The sequence below is a fragment of the Penicillium verrucosum genome (genome assembly GCF_028828655.1).
Source record: "Penicillium verrucosum strain IBT 35672 chromosome Unknown utg000001l_segment0_segment0, whole genome shotgun sequence".
Classification (NCBI taxonomy): domain Eukaryota; kingdom Fungi; phylum Ascomycota; class Eurotiomycetes; order Eurotiales; family Aspergillaceae; genus Penicillium; species Penicillium verrucosum.
In genome coordinates this window covers 7,555,302-7,577,224 of record NW_026643210.1, presented here as the reverse complement: position 1 = coordinate 7,577,224, position 21,923 = coordinate 7,555,302, and the positions used below count along the sequence as shown (strand labels likewise).

Sequence of the window (21,923 nt, the reverse complement as noted above, 5' to 3'; positions counted from 1 at the left end):
CTATTTCTGCAGGTGTGGGGGGTTTGGTAGCCTTGTCTTAAATGTTTTGAGTGTCCGCATGTAGACTGATATGCAGCCTTGCCTGAAAGGCTATTATACATTTCTCAAGCGCCGTTGGAACGCGCGTGCGCGTGAAAGTGTAACTATAAAGTAGTTATTGAATTCTATTTCACGTCAAATAGAAAGATGTTCGCTGTTTGTTGGGTTGGTTATCTACTAGTTACTAGGTTACTGCACCCAACAACTTATAGCGCTACACTAGTGACCCCTATAGGATAGATCTCCTGCAGCATGCAGAGTTCACTGTTTCGGGGTATGCAGGTAGACTGATTCGTACGGCGAAGGATATCTCGGCTTTTAGCAACACCAAACTCCGGTCTGTACTCGTAGCAAGATGTACACTACATGGATGTATACAAGGATATATAACAATGACTATAGTTAATATAGATGATCACCATAAAATCGTCATGAACCAACCAACTAGAGAAATGAACAATAGTAAATATATATATTCCTTAGCCAATGAACTCTATAACCATCAAGTACTAGATACAAGATCGACACACCGACATGTATATCTGAACACCTGACCCAAAAAACATCATAATCATCATCATCATCATCAACACAATCATCAAAGCAAAATAACCAACTCTCAAACCAACTCCAACACCCAACACTTCTACCCGCCCAGCACACCCTCGAAATGACTTCATCTGCATATCTACCCCGCAATACGCCAGCGCCCGGCCCATCCCTAAATCTCATCACATCTTAGGATGGCTGCATCGCACCAAAAAAAAAAACCTAACCCACGTGGCACGATAACTAACTCCTTCCTATCTTGGTATGAAATAAGCGAGAAGCCACATCGCCACTTCCCCAACAAACCCCGTGCTCCCTGGTTGGTTCGCACGGGGTAGATCGGAGAATTGAACGTTGGCCCACACACCCCCTTCGAGCGGTTTTAACTTCGATTGCCTGATTCCTTTCCATGCACGGAGTTCTTCCGACGATATCCCCTTGAACAAGGGGCATTTACGGAGTACTTGTACTTGTGGATATACTTTTGTAGTTGTAGTTGTGGTGGGAGGGGGCGGGATTCCGGTGGAATGGTGGTGTTCGGGGATAGGTATGGAATTGGTAAATGGAGGTGGTTGTGTGGGGAGACATGATTTCAATTAGGGTTGGTTTTTTTTTAACGCTGTTGGATGGGGATTTAGGTGCTACTGGTTGCCAAGGCCTATATTGTATGTATGGACCCCTACGCGGTTGGGGATACTGGATAGAACGGTGGTACTTTGTATAGGATAGTAGTATAGATTGTGGTGGCTTCGTTTCATGTTTTAACTTCAATGCAGGACCGGCGGTAAGGGGGAGGGGTTTCTTTATCTTGGTTCTTTGTTTCGGGGATATTGTTCGGTCCGTTGGGTATGGTAGGTTAATGGTTTAAGAGGTACTCCGTATAGAGGACAGGTATACGGCATATCTAAGCTGGGGATCATATACCGTTAAACACATCTATGCAGCGCTCGTTTGCCCCTACTTGATATACCAGTTTCCTCTTTCAGTCGACAGTATACGGGACAATGTAGATACCTTGAGCTAACTAGATGTTTCAATATTAGTCCCAGCCACCTTTTCCTCCTCTCTAGCTGGTGCTCCCAATGCATCATTTTAGGTAACTAATCAAGTCTTGACTCTTAGTAGCTGCAGCAGGTAAGAAATTACAAACGAAGCTTGGTTTATTTGATGGAAATATGAACTTGAGGTATCCGAGGTAAAATCAAAGCAAACGCTTGATCAACAGAGCTCTGCTAAAGCAAGAACAAAGATAGAGGTGGGAAAAGAGCGGTGTCGCATAACCGACTAGTTTGATGCTAGCCATAAACAACCAAATCAGGAATCAGTAGTCTTCATCCGAGTCTACGTGCCCACGGTAGCGAGACATGTACCCAGTCCCACCATCCTCGCTCGCTGAATCGTCAAAGTCAAAGTCTTCATCTTCATCAGACGACGCTTCTTCATCTGGGTAATCGTTGGCGGGGTGGTTTTCAGCTGTAGTCGAAGAGTGTTAGCGGGAAGCCTATGGGTCGGAAATGTAGAAGGCAAGCAAAAAGGGTAAAGAGGGGCCAAAAAAGGGAAAGCATCACATACCATTAGAGTCCGCATCCTCACTATCCCACTCCTCCTCGTCATCTTCGACAAAATCGTCCCAGTACTCCTCGTCCTCGGCAGTAATGACAATAACACCGACTCCAGGCTGAGCCTTGGCGACATCCTTTTGCTGCTGGTCGGCCTCGTATTCGGCGAGTGGATTCTTCAGCATCTCAGCTTCCGATAGCGGACGGCGGACGTAAACATCGTAGACATAGTCGCCTTCGTCCTCCTCCTCTACAGCTTGTTCAATTTGCTCCGCGGGCTGCGGTGGTGTAGGCGCGACTCTCGGTCCCTTGGGCTGCCGGGGCTGATGTTTCAACGGTGGCTTAGGAGATGCGCTGAGAGCATGCTGTAAAGATGTAGGCGGGGAAGGGGCCGGTTTCCCAGGGACGTCGATGTCCATGCCATGGCCTTGGTGAGCCTCGTCCTCGAGCTCCAGCGCGACCTGCTCCAAATCATGGGCCAGACGTTCAGACTCCTGATCCCAGCTTCTCTGCTGTGTCTGAGCAGATTTTTCCAGGGTATCTGACAGATGCTGCTTCGCAGCTGAGATGGCACCTTTGCGCTCCTCGCGCCACCGTCTCTCGGCCTGGTTAACGACAGGCCGTTTGCGTGGCTTAACTGGTGATGGGGGTCTGGCGTCGATGTCCTGAACAAATTCCTTAGGCTTCAACGAGAGAGTCTGTGCTTCCGCAACCAGATCCGAGACCATGGATGCCTTGCGCGAGTGCGCATTCCGCTGCAGCTGCTCGACGAGCACAGCCACGCCTGGAGCGGGACCACCAGCGCGTCGCTTCTGGATTCCACTAGGGGAACTTTTTAGTGAGTCGAGATTTGAGCGGGAGATCTGGAAGCGACGCAGAGCCTGCGCGCGGCTGGAGGATGTCTCCACTGATGCCGGGCTGCTGTCACGCACCACGGGTTGGTGGGAGACATCAGAGCTGGGCTGTAGGTCAGTGAAAGGAGAAGGGCCTCCGTAAACGGCACGTCGGTGCTTTTCTTCTGCTTCTTTTCGTACGTTTGCAACGCGCTGCGCTTCGCGGAACTCTGCTCCTGGTGAGGTGGCCCGCACCATGGGCACGCCCATCGAGGATGCTGGCGCGCGCCGGTTTACATGGAGACTGCTTACTGAGCGCGGGCTCCGCAGGATCCGCTGCACAGCTGGCGTTGTTGGTGGACTTGGGGATGCATCTCCACTCCCGCTCTCGCTGGCTTTCAGAGTGACTCTGTGGAAGACAAAGTCTGTGAAGCGCCGCTTGGTTTGGTGGAGTGCGGATTGAATGACTGCAGAGTAAGTCAGTGTCTGTTGTCAAGGTGTCGGTCGAAGTCTCATCTCGAGGGACAACCACTTCCATGGTATTTTGTCTCTCTTTAAAGGGGTATATATTGCGGGGCAAAAAACAAGGGGATTGTTCTCGTACATAGGGTCTCAACGGGCTCTTCCTCGCGTCGACGCTTGATATTGATTTGCTCTGGGGGAAGCGCCATGATGCAAAGATGACGCAGATTTTGCGATGTCTTGCTTGGGGTTGTGGAGGAGAGACGAATGGATGAGGCGGTTTGAAGCATCCAATTTGAAGTGTCCGATCTTTGCCCGATTTGGTTATCAATCACGTGATCGGGATATTGTAGATGTCAACGACAGATATCTGCGCGAGAGGACAACGAGGGAAAACAAATAAAAATGAGACCGGCCGTATCTAAATTTCATATGAATTCAATAGGACAATACAATAGTCCAAGAAATGAGACTCGGTGAATCGTTTCATGTGTAAATATGGCTAGTTTCTATTATAAATAGATGATCATTTACATTTCTAACTAATGCTTCAAGTGTGGTGGGTAGATGGCCATTTTTCTGCTAGCAATAAAAGCCAATAGGACCAAAATCGAAAGTGGTCGCTATACAACGTGGTAATCGCCGCCACGCTCGTCCCTCTCCATGGTCATCATCCAGTGAAACATGCGGCGTACTCACAGCCCCCAATCAAAATAAAGAGATAGAAAAAAATAGTCAAAGATGAAAGAAGGAAGAGACTCAAGGCCAGCTAGCAATACAAGGTGATAAAAGAGGGGAAGATGGCGTGAAAAAAGATTAATAGGGGAATATAAAATCATTGCGAACGGAATATGTCCGGACGAAGGGGGAAAATCAAAAAAAAGCCAAAAAAGTAAAGAAAAGACAAGGGTTGAAAGTGAATGGCAAAGAGTCCAAAGTGAAAAAGATATTATGACCAATACATGAAACGAATCAAAATCAAAATGGGGGAGGAAAGACATGACAATCAAGAAGGGACTATATGTAAGAAGAGAGAATAATGTGGCATTAGGTTCACCGAGGACAATGAGTCAAAGGTTGAATCCTTTGGAGGATGCGCAGATAATTATTTGGCTCCGATCTCCTCTTCAGCCCAGCCGGGCAGAGAGTTTTCGTTTTGAATGGCCAGGCCAAATCCTGAGTGGTTGAGTCCACCGAGGGCAGAGAAGCTGGAGAAGCTGCTCTGAGGCTGGTGGGCCGCACCTGCGCGAGTGTGGCCGTGTTGGCCCGAGACAGGTCCGAAGGGCTCCTGGGAGAATGAGGGCAAGCTGACAGCCCGCGAGTGCGAAGCACGGGGCACGCTAAGGCTGCTGGTGCTTGCGTGGTGACCGTGTCCTGGTCCATTTGCCACGCTCAGGTAGCTGTTGGTGGACTTGTGTTGGTGCATAGGCGGGTCCATGTGTCCATTTGACATGTCGCCGTTGCTGACGCTGTTGTACAGCGACTGCTGTGACTGGGACTGTAAGCTAGAGAGGGCCATAGAGTCATTGAGGTGGTTCTCATGATCCTCCTGTGTCTGATGAGCAGACATCTGGTTCAGGTACATGGTCAGCGGATTGCTCGAGCCGACATTCAGAGCTCCGGAGGGAGAGGTCACATTCTGCAGCGGGTGGCGGTGCTGTCCATTTTGGGAGCCGGTGGATCCCGATGCTGGGGAAAGGGCAGAGCGAGTCGGGCTGGACTGGGAGCCAGACTGGCTGAGGTTCTGCTGGAATCCGTTGAGAACGGATGGTGGTGACTGGCCTTCCATGCCGGTTCCGTTGCGGTTCTGCTGTCCGTTCTGGGTGTTTCCGGCTTGACGCGGTGGGTTTCCGCAGCGGTCCTTGCCGAAGTTGATCTTGAATCGCCGGTAGTCCTCCCGATTGCGCATTCCCTCAATAGCCTTGATGGCATTGGCGATGTTTGTGAAGTTAACGAAGGCGCAGCTCTTCTCGCGCAGTGTGTTCACCAACTCGATCTCACCGTACTCCGAGAAGTCCTGGCGAAGGCGTTCCTCCGTCCAGGCCTCGTCCAAGTTACCAATATAGACATTTCGTGATGCGCCGCCGCTGACGGCTAACGCAATGGCGGGTGGGAGAGGGCCAGAGTGTTTGCCCCATCCAATCTTCAGGCGTCGGTTGTGGATCATCAGCCCCTGCAGATTGCTTAAGGCGTAGAAGGAGGCGGCCGAGGTGGGATCGATGAATGTAACGAAGCAAATGTGCTTATCTGGGATATATCGAACATGGTGTAGCAAGCCTCCGCGGACGACATTGCAAATCTCTTCGATAGTAGTTTCGGGGTGAATATTTCCAAGGTAGATGGTGCGGTTGCCGAGATTGTTGACACCGCCCGCCGTGGTTGCAACGGCGGCCGCAGCAACAGACTGCTGCGCAAGCGCATTAGAAATCAGATCACGATCCGCGGTATTCAGAACGTGCGCATATCCGGGTGCAATTCCAAGGAACTGCGCAGCATTTTGTTGCTGAGTCTTGGACACATACGCACAGCGGTCCTTGCCGTAGAACACCCGCTTTGGCGCTTGCCATTGCTGCTCCTGGGGGAGCTGGGTAACGGCCTTCATGGCATTACTAATCGACAGGAAATGGACGAATCCAATCGCCTTCTCCTTAACGATCTTCACGGTATCAATGGGCCCAAATTTGCCCAGATCCTCTCGCATATCATCCTCGGATGTTTCCTCGGGCAGGTTTCCAAGGTAAACATTACGCGACGCTCCCGACTGTTGCACAGCCAGGGCGACTGAGGTGGGGACCTGTGAAGGCTTACCCCAGCCGACCTTGATGTCATTTCCCTTGATGGCCAACTTCTTCAAGATGGCATCTGAATGGAAATGAGTAGCGGAGCTGCTATCCAAAAAGGAGATAAAGGCACAGTTTTTATCAGGAAGCAAGCGTACCGACTCAATTTGACCACTACGCACGTGATTTAAAATCTCCTCGGCAGATGTTTCAGCCGGGATGTTTCCAAGATACACGGTACGACTGGTCCCTGACAGCATACCCGGGGCCACGGAAGCTTGGGGGCTACCCAGAGCTGCATTGCCCATACCTCCAAGACCATTGATTGGCGATTGAGGTCCCATCATTTGAGAGGCACCCATGCCATCAGGTGACATCATTCCATACATACCGTGGTTCTGCATTCCTTGCGTTGGGCTGTGCATATGGTTCTGGTTGTTTTGGGCGTGTCCATTGCCATTGGCCTGCGGGAAGCCACCAAAATTGGCAAACTGAGGTGAAGCAAAAGCCGAGGGAGTTCCTGGTTGGAAAGGACTGCCTACTAGCAGCTGGGAGGGGAGAAGGGGGGTATAGTTCATATCGAAACCGGATGCCATATCTGAGTGTTGGCCGGCGGCTGTGTTTATGGCGGGGATATTGGCGCGACGAGCGTTCCGATCCGAGAATCCTTGGATAGGGTTGGGGTGGTTATTGTTATAAGCTCCGTGGGAAAAGCCAGTGTCACCGTTCAGCGCGTATTTAGACCCGGGAGGAATTAGACGCGAGTTATTCGGGATGCTCGATACATCCGAGGCTTGCATGGCGAAACAAATCCAACGCTTGTCCAAAGACAAGAACCTAGCCTTAGTCGGGGATAAGAGGCCCTGACTACCAGACTGAGAGGCTCTGAGGAAGAGAAAGAGAAATAAAAAAAAATAAAAAATAAAAACAAAGGGAGGAGTATCAGATCACCATTCAGGAGATGACTCCACAGCCAAGAGGGAAAAATAGGGAGGAGTCGGGTGGAGAAGAAGGAATATTATCAAACAAAAAAGAAAAGAAAAAAAAGACTAAGCTCTTCAAATGGAGACGTGTCTAAATGAAGTTTTAAAAGTTAATTGGAATGTTCCATTTAATCAGGGTGAAATTGGGGAATGGGGGATAGAAGACAAACCTGTCCTTTTTCTTTCTCTTCTCTTAGAGAATGCCACTTATATATATGTCAATCCCCCATGCAGAACAAGCATATTCAGCTTCCTGAGAGAGGAGAGAGAGATAAGAAGAATTCAAGTCCAAGACTACAAACAAAAAATTATTAGCTTAAAGAGGTTAGGAAATCCAAAAGGGAAAAAAAACACCTGAAGAAAAAAAAAAGGGGTAAGAGACTGGGGGAGATTGGGGGAAGAGTTTACAGTTGTCAGGCTTGGACTTTTTTTTTTTAACCAAGAAAAAAATTAGAAAATAATCCTTTAAAAAAAATAAACAGAAGAAACAGAAGAGACAGAAGAAACAAAAATAAAAAGGGTTAAAAAAGAGCGTAGAGAAAAGGAATGAAAGGCAAGGAAGTGAATCCAGGTAAGGTATGGAAAGGGAAAAAAAATAACATTAAAAGGGGGGAGAGATAATAGGAGAGTGGGTTAAGGGGCGGAACTAACTTCAGTATGTTGATATTGGATATATGCAGTTGTCCTCTATGTTGTATGGAGTAATGGATTGTATATTTTATATTGTATATTGAATATATACATACATACCTATATATATATATATAAGAATATATATATATATATAAATAAGAGTAAATATAAAAGAAACTCTGGTGTTCCCCAAACTTCGAGTTCCCGTGGCTCCTGCAGAACTGGATCAGGACTCAATCTCCTACCCCTGACATGTCCATGAGACTAATAGAAATTGCATGGAGGATGAGGTAGTACTACCTAGGGGACGTCTTTTAAATACTCTTCTTTTAATCTCCGTAGTCTCTCCGGAGACATCCTAGGTGTCCATGTCCCGTGACATCCTTCATACATCTATCCAATGACCTAGGTAGTACCTTGGAACTGCAATATCCCATGTCAGATCTGTTATTAGCACGAACTAGAAAGGGGAAATCTGCCTAAGGTTCTGACTCAACTCGTGGATGAGTTTAAAATGTTGATCTGCTTCAAGTCTTCAAATGGTATATCCCTTGATATACTCCGTACTATAGGCACATAGTTATATACATATTGTGGGTGAGAACAAAATATAAAGATTTATATAGATGAATAGATTCAACAGATTGGACCCCATGTGTGATATCTGATACTTGTGATAACTAGTCAGTAGTCAGTGTTGGATCATAACCCCCAAAAAATATACTCCGAACGGTATCCGAGATATACAGTCCGATTGATGCCTCAGGCATCTATGGAGAGTCCCGCATCTATCGGAAATTTACCCCTCTACCTCAATGTGCGATTCCTTCCTTGGACAACTTGCAATTGGGAAGAGATAAGAGTTCCATTCTCTGCGTTATCAGGTGAGATCTGCTGTTTGTCACATTCTAATCTGTCCTACCTGAATTCTTTTAGCCTTAAAGTGTATGACTCACAGATTAGACCCTAAATTAATTATCTCTCCCACAGAACTCTTCCGCAACTCGATTAAAGCCTCGGTCTACAAGGACTAGACCAAACACCATGGCGTCCACCAACATCTACATCGACGAAGACGTCGGTAGAGACGAGTCCCCCGCCACCGGCACCGAGACCGCCCCCTACAAGACCCTCGTCCACGCCTACGTGGAGCACCCCCCCACCACCGAGGGCATTCAGTACCTCACACGCAAGTCCCAAACCGACGCCGCCGGTGAGGATGTTGATCCCGCAGCCAAATTGGAGTGGAAGCCCGCCACCAAGTCGGCAATGAAGAAGGCCAACAACCTGTGGGAGCAGCGCAAGAAGAAGGCCGCCAAGGAACAGGAACTGGTCATCCGCGAGAAGGCCGAGGCCGACAAGCGCCAGAAGGTCCTTGAGGAAGCCAAGAAGATCGTGATCAAGGAGGACACCTCGTTGCCCAAGCCCGTGCGCGTTCGTCTGGACGTGACTGACCCGGCCACCATTAAGCTGCGCACCCCCGAGTCCGAGGAGGCTGGCACCCGAGTCCGCGTTCTGGGCCGAGTTCACCGCGCCCGCGCCCAGAAGGATGTAGTTTTCATCACTCTCACCGACGGCTACGGGTACTTGCAGTGTGTCCTGACCGGCGACATGGTCAAGACCTACGATATCATGACCCTCACCCTCGAAACCTCCATGTCCATCCACGGTGAGATGCGCGCCGTACCCCCCTAAGCAGCACGCACCCAACGACCGCGAGCTGCACGCCGACTTCTTCGAGATCATCGGCAAGGCCGCTGGTGACAAGGAGGCTATTACCACGCGTGTGGCGCCGGACGCCGACCCGCAGACTCTCTACGACAACCGCCACTTGGTTCTGCGCGGTGAGACCTCCTCCTCCGTCATGAAGGTGCGCGCCGCTACTCTGCGTGCTTTCCGCAAGGCGTTCGAAGAGACCCGCATGTTGGAAGTGACCCCTCCCGCCATGGTGCAGACCCAGGTCGAGGGTGGCAGCACTCTGTTCGGATTCGACTACTACGGCGAGAACGCCTACCTGACCCAGTCCTCGCAGTTGTATCTCGAGACATGTCTCCCCTCCCTGGGTGATGTGTACTGTGTGTGCCCATCTTTCCGTGCCGAGAAGTCCCTGACCCGTCGCCACTTGTCTGAATACACACACATCGAAGCCGAGTTGGACTTCATCACTTTCACTGATCTGCTCGACCACCTCGAGGATGTCATCTGCCGCGTGATTGACAACACCCTGGCTGAGCCCGAGATCGCTGGATATATCAAGCAGCTCAACCCGGACTTCAAGCCCCCGTCCCGCCCCTTCCGTCGCATGAAGTACGACGATGCTATCCAGTGGTTGATTGAGCACGAAATCCCCAACGAGGAGGGCCAGCCCCACCAGTTCGGTGATGATATTGCCGAGGCTGCTGAGCGTCGCATGACTGACATCATCAACCAGCCCATCTTCCTGACTCACTTCCCCGCCAATATCAAGGCTTTCTACATGAAGAAGGCTCCCGAGGACCGCCGTGTCACTGAGAGTGTCGACGTGCTCATGCCCGGTGTTGGCGAGATTGTTGGAGGTAGTATGAGAATGGACAACTGGGATGAGCTGATGGCCGCCTACAAGCACGAGGGCATGGACCCTTCGCCCTACTACTGGTACACTGACCAGCGCAAGTAAGTTTTGATATCTCGCATCTGTTTTTTTCTTTTATATCTTTCATCCATACTAACATCGGAACAATAGGTATGGTACCTCCCCTCACGGTGGCTACGGTCTCGGTCTCGAGCGTTTCTTGGCCTGGCTGTGCGCTCGTTATACCGTCCGTGACTGCTCACTGTACCCCCGGTACACTGGCCGTTGCACTCCTTAGATATGTCCAAAACAAAAAGTTATATGTAAGCATGATCACGATAGGTACGGGAATGTGGCATGGGTGCTACAATGGATGAAGAATGAGATTTCCTTCAACTCAATTAAAACGATCCTGTTACTATTTTCTACGTTACGTACCCAGCCTGGCTACGCAGTATTCTATTCACGTAGATTTGGCTTGTCTTGAAAAGACAGATATCGACTTCGGCCTGCCATACCCCCTGCAAGATTCTTTGAACCGATATCCGCTACACTGACACACTGACACACTACAGCCCCCATACCACACCAAGTCCCGAGTGTCTTCGATTCTCTCCTCTGACATATGCATAGTCCATCAATGAGCAGTCTTCCACTTATAGGATCTCTCAGAATATAGTTTCCAAACCCAATAATGCCAGCTCTCAAATCCCAAATCCGTTGCCGTTGCGTTGCGTTGCCGTTAAAACCCAGCCCAAGACCCTGGCACCTGGGATTCCAAAACCAACCAAAACGGGAATATGCATGTGCACACAGCGTCAAACCGAGTCCCGTCTGCATAAAAGTCTGGCTAGATTCACAACACGACTGTTCACGTGCGGCGTGATACGATCTGTCGTGCGTTTTGTCTCTCCATTGCCTGCTGACTCGTGAAGGACGAGAAGGTGAAGGCGAAGGTGAATTTGGCGTTGGGTTCTAGTGTTAGATTGACGCTGGCGTTGGATTTAGCATTTTGCATTCGTTTTCCAGCTACAACAACTAGGCCCATTTATGGAATTCCGTTGTTTGGTCTGGTGACGCTGGTGATGCTGGTGATGCTAGCCTGCTGCGAATCAGGGTTGTGATCAGTAGGGAACGGGGATTACGAGGACGGGGAATGGGATTGTCATTTGTGTATAGAAAAAGATTGGAATCGAGTTCGAGTTCGAGTTCGACGAAGTCTGGTGATGGTCATGTCACGGGGGATGGAATCGGCGTGGTGTCGTCCTTCTTTCTGTAGTCGTCTCTGGTCGCGGGAAACCCTCTCCCTAAGTCCACCTCCACCACCTCTTCTCATCATCTCGCACAGTCAACAAAGGGAGATGAGTCAGTAGGGACTTTTCATTCGAAGGAAATGGATAGAAACCTGGAACTCTTGTCGCTCTTGTCTCCTGGAGAGAAGAGTGAGAGACGAAGAGAGTCTGGGTCTCTCTCTGCCCCGTCTACAGGAATAGAGACGGGGCAGACAGAGCAAGGATGAACCCCAAGTCGATCTCTGAGATGGGGGAAGTTAGTACCTTCTTTTCAAATAGACCAAAGCCTTGAGAGAGAGTATCTCTAGCAGTGGCGTAAGAGAGAAGAGGAGCGTGTCTACAGAAAAAGAAGCGCAGGTGCAAGGGTGATCCACTCCTGTGCTTCCATTTGCTCGAAACCGGCACGGAGGTAGAATCCGTCAGCCCACAAGGGTGTTCCCCCCCATTCCAACCTCGAGCCCCTTCGAGAAACGAAGCAGCCCTAGGTCTCCCTAGGTCTCTAGAAGGATATATTTCCGTTTCCAATGTCCAAGGGAGTCAGAGAATATACATCTGTCTTCTGTTTTTTGGACGGCGGTTCATCGTATAGAGACACGCGCAACGTCGACGGTTTACCTTCCTCCCCCCATCCTCTCCCCACCTGGTTTTCTTTCCATTTTGACTGCAACTCTCCCCGTAGAGACAGATGCTCAATTTCGGTACAGTCCACAACACCCCGGGACACGTCGATCTTGATGTTCGCATCAATTCTCATCCCCGTTCCGATGTTTTGTCTGGTTGATTGGCTTGCATTGGGTCCCACACAAGTTTGGGTTAATGGCAAGTTGCTGTCACTGGCCGTATTTCCCTTTTGATAGTTACCGGGGGTATGGTATGTATTTTGCAGCTTGACATCCTGGACGCCTGAAGCATATCAATGTTCCCATATCCACAAGATGAACAGCTGTTGGTTCAGCATCGCCACTGTCATTGTCACTGAGTACAAGTCCTTTTCTTTTTTCTTTTTCTTGCTCTTTGAGTCTTTTCTTGCTCTTGAGTCGGGCATATCGTCATTTTTCCTTCTCCTTTTCAACAACCCTATTCAAGTATACCCTCGGACAATACTAGGGCGCTATAACACAACACACCAAATATTCAAATCCCATAGGGCAAACTACCCCAGAAAAAGAAAATAGATGGCCCAAAAAAAAACAAAGCCTGGGGAGCTATATCGACTACCACGCGATTTGCAGGATTTCATTTGTCTTATGTCTTTTCCAAAGACCTAGGCCAAAGAAAAAGAAAGAATGGCACCCTCATGATTGTTCGCCTAGAAGACATCGACATGTCTGAATAGTTCACGATTATGTCGACCTCCCCCTATTTCCAAGGTTCAATTCGCAGGGCCACGCTCCAAGAAATCAACAAGACAAATCACCAAAAGCCACTAAACCATGCCACAAGTTCTCATTGAAAAGTCGAGTACCAAAGCGTGTGACATTCAGCTCCTTTCAGCTCTCATCCTGGACGCGTCGAATGGTATTGCGGATTTCTTCGTTCGACGCCCCGGAGCGAATAAGCAAAACAAGTTGAGCGACAGAATCGCTATGAGCGTCACGCATGATGCCGACCAAATCTTCCAGGAACTTCCGGTAGTAGTTCAAGTCGAGTTCCTGCTGGCGGCTCTGCCCAGGTGAGTCGTTGTTGTGTTCGCTGTTCAGGCTAGGTGGGGAGGTCACGAGATCTTAGCTTTCGATCATTTAAGGGTTGTCGGAAGGGGAGGATTTTTTTTGTTTACGGGGGAAGATGCGTTGAAGAATGACAAGAGAGGTAAAAAGAGAGAGAGAGAGAGAGAGAATGGAAGGAAGGTCTCTTTTGCAATTTGGGGCGGATCGGGGGAAGATAACTACTCACCTTGCTGTATTCTCGCTTGTCGACTCTGTCTGCCGGGCTTCGTTGCGGTCTCTCTGATCTCCCTGGCCTTCCTGGCCGTTGATGGAGTTTGCTGTGGTGTGATCTGACATCTTGGGGTTTGGGACTGGGTCAGGGTTGTGCTGTCAGGGGGAAGGGTAGGTTCTGTTCCTATGGCTTTGGGGATGGTTTGGGCTATCGTTGCTCGAAGCTGACCCAGAAGGATTCCTGGTATCCGACCTGTGTTTACCTATAGGATATCACAACTTCTTAACAGTTAGCAACCGGACTACTAGTCATTTTGGGGGAGAAGTCGACCGATTCTAGAGGATGAAAAGGTTTAAGAGGGCGAAGTATGAGTATTGACAAAGGTATGAGGGGTGGGGGGCACAGAGCGGTCGGCCATACGTGTTTATAGGCAAGTGTCACCCGACTTGGAGGAATATGGTCTTATACATAGAATTCGTAGAAAGGTTGGGGAGATGGGATTCGAAGATGGAACTCGAGAAGATCCAAGAGAGAAAGGTGGGACCTTTTAAAGGACAGTTGAATGTACCGTCTCGAAGGGGGGTTACCTTAGGTGCTAAGCCGAGCCCCAAATGGGAAAAAACGGGGAAATATCCTTTCCAGTTAGGGCTCTCCAGGTTGTATGGGTTTGACAATCATTGGGATAATTTCCAATGTTAGAATAAAAGAAAAAGATATCTCCCCCCAAAAAAATCAAAGAAGAATGGCATTGTAGTTGTTCAGGATTGTTAAGATCTCGAATCAGCCGGATAAAAGTGCCAGCCAATCGTCAATCGTAGTTTTCTCCATAGAGAAACATTCAAGCATCATATTTGACCCAACCTAAGCTCATGTCTTTTTATTATTTTTTCATCGGTTTTGGAACTTTGAGCTTCGGTCCTTGCCGGTGGTTTGCTGGAAAAATGATGCGAATTTGGAGAGCATGTATTCGGATTTGTGTACGCGCATGTGTATTGGGATTGCCCATATCTCCCTCCGGATAGATCCTTGATTCCAAAGAGGCAAAAGACATTCGTTTCTTGCATCCACGGCAACTTTGGGCTTCTTGTTCAAATTAGTTTGTTTGTTGAGGGGGCCAGTGATAAAGTTCTGCACCAGTTCTGTTCCACTATTCCAGATAGATCCCGGGACACGGGGGCCAATTGGGACGGCTGGACTCTTCAAGTGGACTCGAACTACCTGCGATTAAACTGACTGCAAGTGTCTTTAGTAAAGATGAAATTCGACCCTCCATCTCGATGACTGGTTCAGAAGCGTGGACCTTTCACTATACCTCGAAGTCGAAGCCGTGAATACTGGTTGTGGGCAATCTGGAGAAACGTTGTCTCGTCAACTCGCAACCCGAACGGGGTTCATTGGGTATCCCTGGGACTGGGTTCCGTTTTCTTTCACCCAAGGATACATTGTGAAGACGTGAAGTTCCTCTCATCTTGTCTGAACAGCACCCAGCTTCACTGAAACCGCGTACTAACCCGGGCTTTCGGTTTAGGATCCTTCATTAGCGCCGCATTCCCTTTCTCCAATTTCGGGACATTCAAGCGCCCGTTCCCTCTCCTTCTTGTCTTTTCGACAATCGAATCCTCCATATTCACACTGTACACATTGCCGTATATTCAACCACACCTATAAAGAGAGCATGGCTGGCTCTTCTCGCCAGACATCGATTGCATGATCCCGAGAATTTCGTTCCCGGTACCACGGTCTCCGAAGGCTTTAAAACTCGAGCATCACGCCTTGAATGTCTTGGGACATCGTCTAGACATCGATTGCTGGCTGTTTAAAGCAGAACAAGGGTTATAATGACATGGCCGTCCGGATAGAGGGTCATAGACGCGGCTAGATGGAAGGACCGATTCACCAACACTCCATGGTGATATGCAATTAGCAGTGCCTGGGTATTGGATTAAATACCACAACCCAGCGGGTTTGACTTGGAACCAGCATTTGATGCGGAGTCCGGCGTTGGTTCTGGTATGATATACCAAACTCCACCCAGCCCAACCCCTGTCTCCTATGTCCTTCTCTGCGAGCATGATGTGGCACCAGTCCTTTACACCAGCGCTCTCGGTTATTGTACGAAACATGTCGTTACTCCCGCAATACAGCTTGTCTTGAGTCCGGTGGACCATCTCACTTTCCGTTACCTCCAGGATATTTGCGGGATTTTTATGGGGCATGTGGGCTTGACCGAAGCGTTTCGCGGAACTGAACGGGAACGGGGACGGTTAGGGGTACGGGGATGAAAACGGTTAGGGGAACGAAGGTAAGTGACCGGTAGTGCAGTACAGGCCCATTGGCACCGTCACCAAACTATTCTTTGCGGACGTTGTCGTGGGTCATCTTTGTGCATCAGCGATGCATTGTATGTGGTTCAATGTTGGTTCAGGTCAAGGGGCATGATGTCTGTTGAGCTTGCAAGCCGCGGAAAGTCCGTGTTTGAAGACCGTCTTCGGGTCGGATGTCAACCTGAGCACGGGGTCTCATCGTCACGGGGTACAAGAACGCCGTGAGAATCTGAGCCATACGCAATAATGGGAACATCGACCGGTGATTCGAGGCCGTTTCGTCCGGGTCAAGTCGAAGATTGCTTTGGGGTTGTCGGGCTTCCGATGGAGGTCGTGATGGATCGACGGTGGCTCTGTGCCGGCAAAGAAAAACGAGTCCTGTTTTCTAGGCACCCTAAGAACAAGCAAAGCTGTCATCGTCCGCTGTAGCTTGTGGGTGACATCCGATCTGTCCGAGTCAGTCATTACACAACACGGTCGGTAACCTTCCAAGGTAGGCAGTTGCCCCATTTGGCCAGCGCGATGCATGACCGGGGCAGTTTCCTCCTGTTGTTGTTTTCTCATCAATATGAGTGATGTATCATGGGTAGGATAGATATGAGAGTTGAGTGAGAAAGCAGGTGCGAGGTCTACCGACTTCGAAGCCGAAGGCTTGACCCCTTCGACATGACTCGGAAGTAATTTTGGAGGATCCCTGCCACCATGTCAGCCGTTTTTCCGGGTACAACCTCATCTCGAGTGTACACGAGAATTTCCAGTTGCCAGTTCTCTCTGGCGGGACACGAGCAGTCACCAGAAGAAAGGTATGAAGTCTGCTTTCCCGAGGGGATGGAAAGACAACTCGGAAGGGAAAGCCCTATCCTTCACCCCGTCCAATTGGATCCACCCATAACGAGGAAAATAGTTCCTGGCGAGGTTATTGGGGGGGGCGCCGGCGGCTCCACCAACACCAACATTGGAATACGCAATGAGCGTCAGACTTGCGTTCTATAATGTACATTGATAGCTAACGAGGAGTTTGGAGTTTGGAGCATGCTCCGCCGATATGCGAAGGTGGAAGGGTAGGTATATTAAGAAGCTCTACTGGATGTGAAGCGTCGAGAGAATGTCCTGTGATCGGGCCGCGACGGGTCTTCTTTATGGTCTAGGTCTTACTACTGACCACTAATGATGTGGCTTTTGATATTGCCCTTGGTCTATGTGCAGTGGTACCTCCAAAGAATATGGCGGTCAATCCTTGATGAGGATCCATGCGTCAGTGGCACCAAATGTTCCATGGACTAAGTCATGTTGGTCTACCTACAACATAGGTAGTTTCCAAATGTGGTCTCTTTGAATGGTATTTTCCGATATCCTTGGACGAATTTGTTCAGGTCCACAGCTCGATCAAGGGGAAATACACAGGGCTGGTAGATCTCCTATTGTTACCTACATCGATGAGGGGAAGAGAGTGAGCCTCACGTCAGCCTCTTAGAGCATCCAGCCTGTTGCAACGTTGGAAACCTGCCCAGGGGAACCTTGGAAACCTGGAATCCTTACGTAAAATCCCTACGTGAAGATGACAGGTCCCGAGCCGGGCAGGTGACTTTGGGATTTGACATTGATTTTAGGTTAAGTTCATTGTACCATCCATGGATGGGCTCTAATGATCTATCATTACATTGATGTGGCCTTTATGTTCCAGGATACAATCTCCAATATATATTGTGTCAATCTACACACGCGTGCCTTAAAAAACCCCAGTGATACTAATCAAGGGATCCACCCAGTTGTCCTCTTTATCAATTCACTTCCGCGAATGTTGATATGCAGCTATAATGAGCCATACCTCTTGCCAGGTCGGAATCAAATACAAGAATAGCAATTAACTACTGGCTAGACTAGGACTATAACCTCACCTTACCTAATTTATACACCGTGTCATATAAGGGTTATGCTGTGCATGCCAATGTATACAAATTCCGCATTCCACAGCCACCCAAAAATGCTACCAACGCAATACCTAAAAACAACCCTCCATTCCCAATGTACGCGTGAAGTACTAATAACTAGCCAGATCCCGCGCGTTAGTTAATTGTACCTTCGCATCCGACAATCGACAACCAACCGCCAACCATACACATAAAACGAAAAAACAACAATAAGTAAAACACAAAGACCAATTCAAACATGCATCTTTCTACCCTCATCCTCCTCAGCGCCTCTCTCGCTTCGGCACAATACGGCCCAAGCCAAGAGGAACTAGAACACCTCAAAAACATCAACAGCGCAAACAACGACCAGAACCAGAACCAGAACCAGAACCAGAACAACGGCCAGAACTACAACCCCGACTACAATGGCAACTACGGCAATCACGACGCCGACTACGACAACTACGACAACTATGAAAACCTCGTCCCGAGCCCTCACACCCCACTCCAAGCCCAAGCGCCATCCCCTACCCACAGTACATTCGTGGTGCGCCCTTCTCAGGCATTCGATGCTCCGCATCAAGCCCCGGCACCCGGGTACCAGTACAATTACCCAACCCCGGCTGTCTCCAGACCACTTGCTACACGGCCAGTCCAGCAGGCTCCTGCTCCTGCTCCCCGGCACCAACCTCAGCACCCGGGATCCAACCAAGACGATTGGCCGCGGTCCCATGAACCCCCCTTCGGCTCAGAGGGTGAGGACAAGTTCGCCGGTGCTTCGGGTGGTATTGCACCGATCAACCCGATGAAACCTGGTTCGCAGGTTGCGCCGCCTCCGCTGTTCCCAGACTCGAAGTATGGAAAGGATGAGGGGAATACTTTCTGTGCGGGGAAGTGTTTCGAGGAGGAGAGTGAGGCGAAGTGTGCGAAACCTTATGTGAGTTTTTCTTTTCCCTTCGTTTCTTTTCTTTTCTCTTTCTGCGTATGAGATGCCGGTATAGAGGTACCTACATATGTGTATATTGTTTACTAATACTTTTATTTCTAGTCTTTGGCTGTCTATAAGCCGGCTAAGGGGTGCTATATGTGTTGCTTCACTTCTGATTTCTAGAGTTTAGACCTAGATATTGGATTGGGAGATATGAGTTTATCTGGTGTCTTTATTCTTCCTGAGAGAGATGAGATGGGTCTCGAAAGGCTCAGGATGTTCTTCTATTGTTTCGATTCTTACTTATGTTTCTTTGTGAGGTTCTTGGTCGATATTTTAGTATTGCCCGCCTTTCTTGGAAGAAATTTATTTCTTTTTGTTATATTAGACGAGGTAGGATATGAGTGTGTAGACTATGGTAGAAAGCTTCACCGGCGCTGGGATTGACTAGCCCTAATTTCAGCCACTGACCTATCAGCCTGAACCCAACTACATAGTACATTACGTGCATATAGTACATCTGCGCAGTAGATAAGCACCTTATATCTGGTGGTATATGTACTCACGAATAAATAAGCTTGAATTAAAGAACTAGACTAACATTGCTTAATTCACTGGATCTCAGTAGAGAGAGAGACGAAAATAATCCCAAAAGGTTCATTTGATCTAGATACCAGAGATGTCCGCATTAAGAAAATCTATATTCGCTCGGATAGATAGTAGGTAATAAAAAAATAGGAAGCAAAATCCATCAGATCATATATCATTTTCGACGCTGAAGAGCCACATCTCGCTCAGACCCAGAATTCAAAGGAAAGAAGAAAAGAACAGACAAGGCGCGAGAAATAAACCGAAAAAGAATCAAAGAGAAAAAAGAGCAAAGATAAGCTCATCTGATTTTACGAGAAAGCAAACAAGTCCATTTCTCTTTGTTCAATTCAGTTATTCACGCAAGTTTCGACGGGCCGGCCGCCAACACCCCGCGCCATGCAAATAGGAGCAGAGCGTTTCTCATACGAGCTGTCTTCCCACACAGCACTGCTGGCAGGGAAAATAGAGCCACTGTCCGAGACACCGATGGGGTCGAGATCCTCAGGCGCAGAAGCGATGTGTGGGACGACCAGTTCAACGCCCTTGGTCACGCTCGTACCGGAGAAGTACGGCTTGTGACGAGGGGGCAGCGGGCGAGCCTCGTAGATGCTACCCAGGTAGTCGGAGGCGGTGCTGCTGAAGGACGACGCCACGGTGGACGGGGTGTTTGTCAGGCTGGGCACGTGACTGTGGCTGTGAGCCACACCTTCAGCCAGGGCGGGAAGGCTGGAGCTGCTGCGATGGACGGTGGGTCGGGAGAGCATGGGCTCGCCGGTGCCGCGGTGGAACTGGGAGAGATAGTTCCATGCGTCGGAGGATGCCAGGGATGAGGCGTTGCGCGTTAATACGGGCTTCCATTCGGTGGGGTCGAGATCTGACTTGGCATCATGCACGTGGCTGGGTATCCGCATGGTAGGGATGGAGTGGCTTGGCACCCTGGTTGGGGTCAATGGGGCCACGATTGTGCGCGGAGAGAGAGGGGGAGATGTGGGAGGTGTAGTGTTGGAAGACATTGAGGACATAGATGGGAGTGATGCTGAGAGTGGTTTGCAGGAGTCCTTGCGGCGGCAACTATATAGATGAAAGGAAATGATAAGTATTCGAGTACCAAGATATGACCGGATGCAGGTCCCAAAGCAAAGAATTGGGAGAGGAAAGAGAGGAAAGGAGAGGATATCAATGGCTCTAAATATAGGCCGAGGGAGATTGTCACATACCTTTCGCTACAATATAACAAAGTGTTGTTGGGAACGGTAATTTGGTTCTCACACATGGCACTGTCATTGAGTTAGCTTTATGTCTATTGAAGAAAAGACCGGTGTATGGAACACAAATGACGGCAACAGGCATGTGAGGGAAATGATCCCTGCAGGATTCAAAGATAAGAGCTTTGGGTTGATCACATACCAAAAGTTCAAGAAACTGGCCATGTCAAATTCGATATCGTCCGTAGACGTCGGTGGTTTGCTCGCTCCCTTTTGTCCCGAGCCCAGTTTGGAGATTGAGACGTTGGCACCGGATGTCCCTCGTCGATGTAAAGCTGGACGAGTAGACTTGGACTTGGAGACATGAGGAGAGGAAGGGGAGCGGCGATGAAAGGGGGCTGTTTGAGTCATTGGTGGCGGTGAAGGCTTTCAAATGCCTCACTATCTTATCAAGAAGACTCTATCACCGAGACTGGAGCCAGTGTGGAGCACAAGGACCCCTGGGGGAGCACAGACTGAGGGATTTGTGTCCAATGTATTGATTTAAACTGGAATGTGCCGAGTCGGTGCAATTGGGAATACAAATGCTTTTGAAAAGAAAAAAATAAATAAATAGAAGAAATCCCGGAGTATGTATAAGTGAGAAGCGTGGGGTGAAGAAAAGTAGATGCTGATAAGGTGTTAGCATCTGCCCAGGTAACATACACACACGAGCATTTGATGTGACCGGGGGGGGGGCTATCTTTAGCCTGTGAGTGGGGAGAGATAAGGTGCATAGAGAGAGATAAGGCGTGACATACCAAAGGGGAAATGTTTCTTGAAAGTCTATAAAGTTGCACTTGAGACTGAAGAAAGTGAAGAGTGACACAGAAGGAATTAATTTAAAAAGAAAAGAGGGGAATGAATAGAAATATATATAAAAATATAAAAGTGGAATGGAAAAAAAACAGCTCTAAATAGAAGAGAAGAAAAAGAGAAACGTGCTGTTGCGGTAGGATGAGACGATCACGTCTAGACTCTTTGAAACATAATTCGACACTTAAGTACCCGATAAGTACCTTGGAAGTCACCCGTGACCGTCTTCGTAGGTATATTCTCAACACAATAAGTCCCCTCTCGGGTACTTAGTGGGTACTCCCAAGGTACTCGCCCCTCGACACGCAATCCCCGATCTAGACCAGCTGAGTCACTTGTGACGAGCACCTATAATTAGTCGGCCTCTTTGGGATTTTGGGGATTTTTGTTTACATGTGGCATGTTTTTCTTCTTTCTTCTGATCTGTCATTGCCAATTCTCCCACTTCTTCACTTCATTAGGGATGTTGCATTGATCCCAGTCCTAAACGCACAGATGTGCACTTCCAAGTATAACTATACATATATATGTATGCAGTAGCGCAGGGA

General features: G+C 48.9%; 7 protein-coding genes across 7 annotated transcripts; 2 read left to right on the top strand and 5 right to left on the bottom strand.

Moving 5' to 3' along the window:
- Nucleotides 1–1,870: 1,870 nt before the first annotated feature.
- Nucleotides 1,871–3,732, bottom strand: N7516_002807 (Iwr1 domain-containing protein; the record flags this gene model as incomplete). The annotated part of the gene is made up of 3 exons (XM_057215527.1): nucleotides 1,871–2,061; nucleotides 2,161–3,447; nucleotides 3,585–3,732. The coding sequence occupies 3 exons, from the start codon at nucleotides 3,730–3,732 to the stop codon at nucleotides 1,910–1,912; spliced, it is 1,587 nt and encodes a 528-aa protein (XP_057077410.1). The 3' UTR covers nucleotides 1,871–1,909.
- Nucleotides 3,733–4,547: 815 nt separating this feature from the next.
- On the bottom strand, nucleotides 4,548–7,022 carry N7516_002806 (putative differentiation regulator (Nrd1); the record flags this gene model as incomplete). The annotated part of the gene is made up of 1 exon (XM_057215526.1): nucleotides 4,548–7,022. One exon carries the CDS (start codon nucleotides 7,020–7,022, stop codon nucleotides 4,548–4,550), a length of 2,475 nt encoding a protein of 824 aa, XP_057077409.1.
- Nucleotides 7,023–8,882: 1,860 nt separating this feature from the next.
- N7516_002805 (asparagine--tRNA ligase DED81) lies at nucleotides 8,883–10,784 on the top strand (the record flags this gene model as incomplete). Its single annotated transcript, XM_057215525.1, is given in 3 exon segments — nucleotides 8,883–9,521; nucleotides 9,538–10,490; nucleotides 10,561–10,784. 3 exon segments carry the CDS (start codon nucleotides 8,883–8,885, stop codon nucleotides 10,685–10,687), a joined length of 1,719 nt encoding a protein of 572 aa, XP_057077408.1. The 3' UTR covers nucleotides 10,688–10,784.
- Nucleotides 10,785–13,171: 2,387 nt separating this feature from the next.
- Nucleotides 13,172–13,684, bottom strand: N7516_002804 (uncharacterized protein; the record flags this gene model as incomplete). Its single annotated transcript, XM_057215524.1, has 2 exons — nucleotides 13,172–13,382; nucleotides 13,575–13,684. The coding sequence occupies 2 exons, from the start codon at nucleotides 13,682–13,684 to the stop codon at nucleotides 13,172–13,174; spliced, it is 321 nt and encodes a 106-aa protein (XP_057077407.1).
- A 2,296-nt stretch (nucleotides 13,685–15,980) lies between these two features.
- Nucleotides 15,981–16,348, bottom strand: N7516_002803 (uncharacterized protein; the record flags this gene model as incomplete). The annotated part of the gene is given in 2 exon segments (XM_057215523.1): nucleotides 15,981–16,112; nucleotides 16,124–16,348. 2 exon segments carry the CDS (start codon nucleotides 16,346–16,348, stop codon nucleotides 15,981–15,983), a joined length of 357 nt encoding a protein of 118 aa, XP_057077406.1.
- A 1,704-nt stretch (nucleotides 16,349–18,052) lies between these two features.
- On the top strand, nucleotides 18,053–18,907 carry N7516_002802 (uncharacterized protein; the record flags this gene model as incomplete). The annotated part of the gene is made up of 2 exons (XM_057215522.1): nucleotides 18,053–18,733; nucleotides 18,845–18,907. The coding sequence occupies 2 exons, from the start codon at nucleotides 18,053–18,055 to the stop codon at nucleotides 18,905–18,907; spliced, it is 744 nt and encodes a 247-aa protein (XP_057077405.1).
- A 755-nt stretch (nucleotides 18,908–19,662) lies between these two features.
- On the bottom strand, nucleotides 19,663–20,931 carry N7516_002801 (uncharacterized protein; the record flags this gene model as incomplete). Its single annotated transcript, XM_057215521.1, has 3 exons — nucleotides 19,663–20,386; nucleotides 20,533–20,592; nucleotides 20,723–20,931. 3 exons carry the CDS (start codon nucleotides 20,929–20,931, stop codon nucleotides 19,663–19,665), a joined length of 993 nt encoding a protein of 330 aa, XP_057077404.1.
- Between the last annotated feature and the right edge of the window lie 992 nt (nucleotides 20,932–21,923).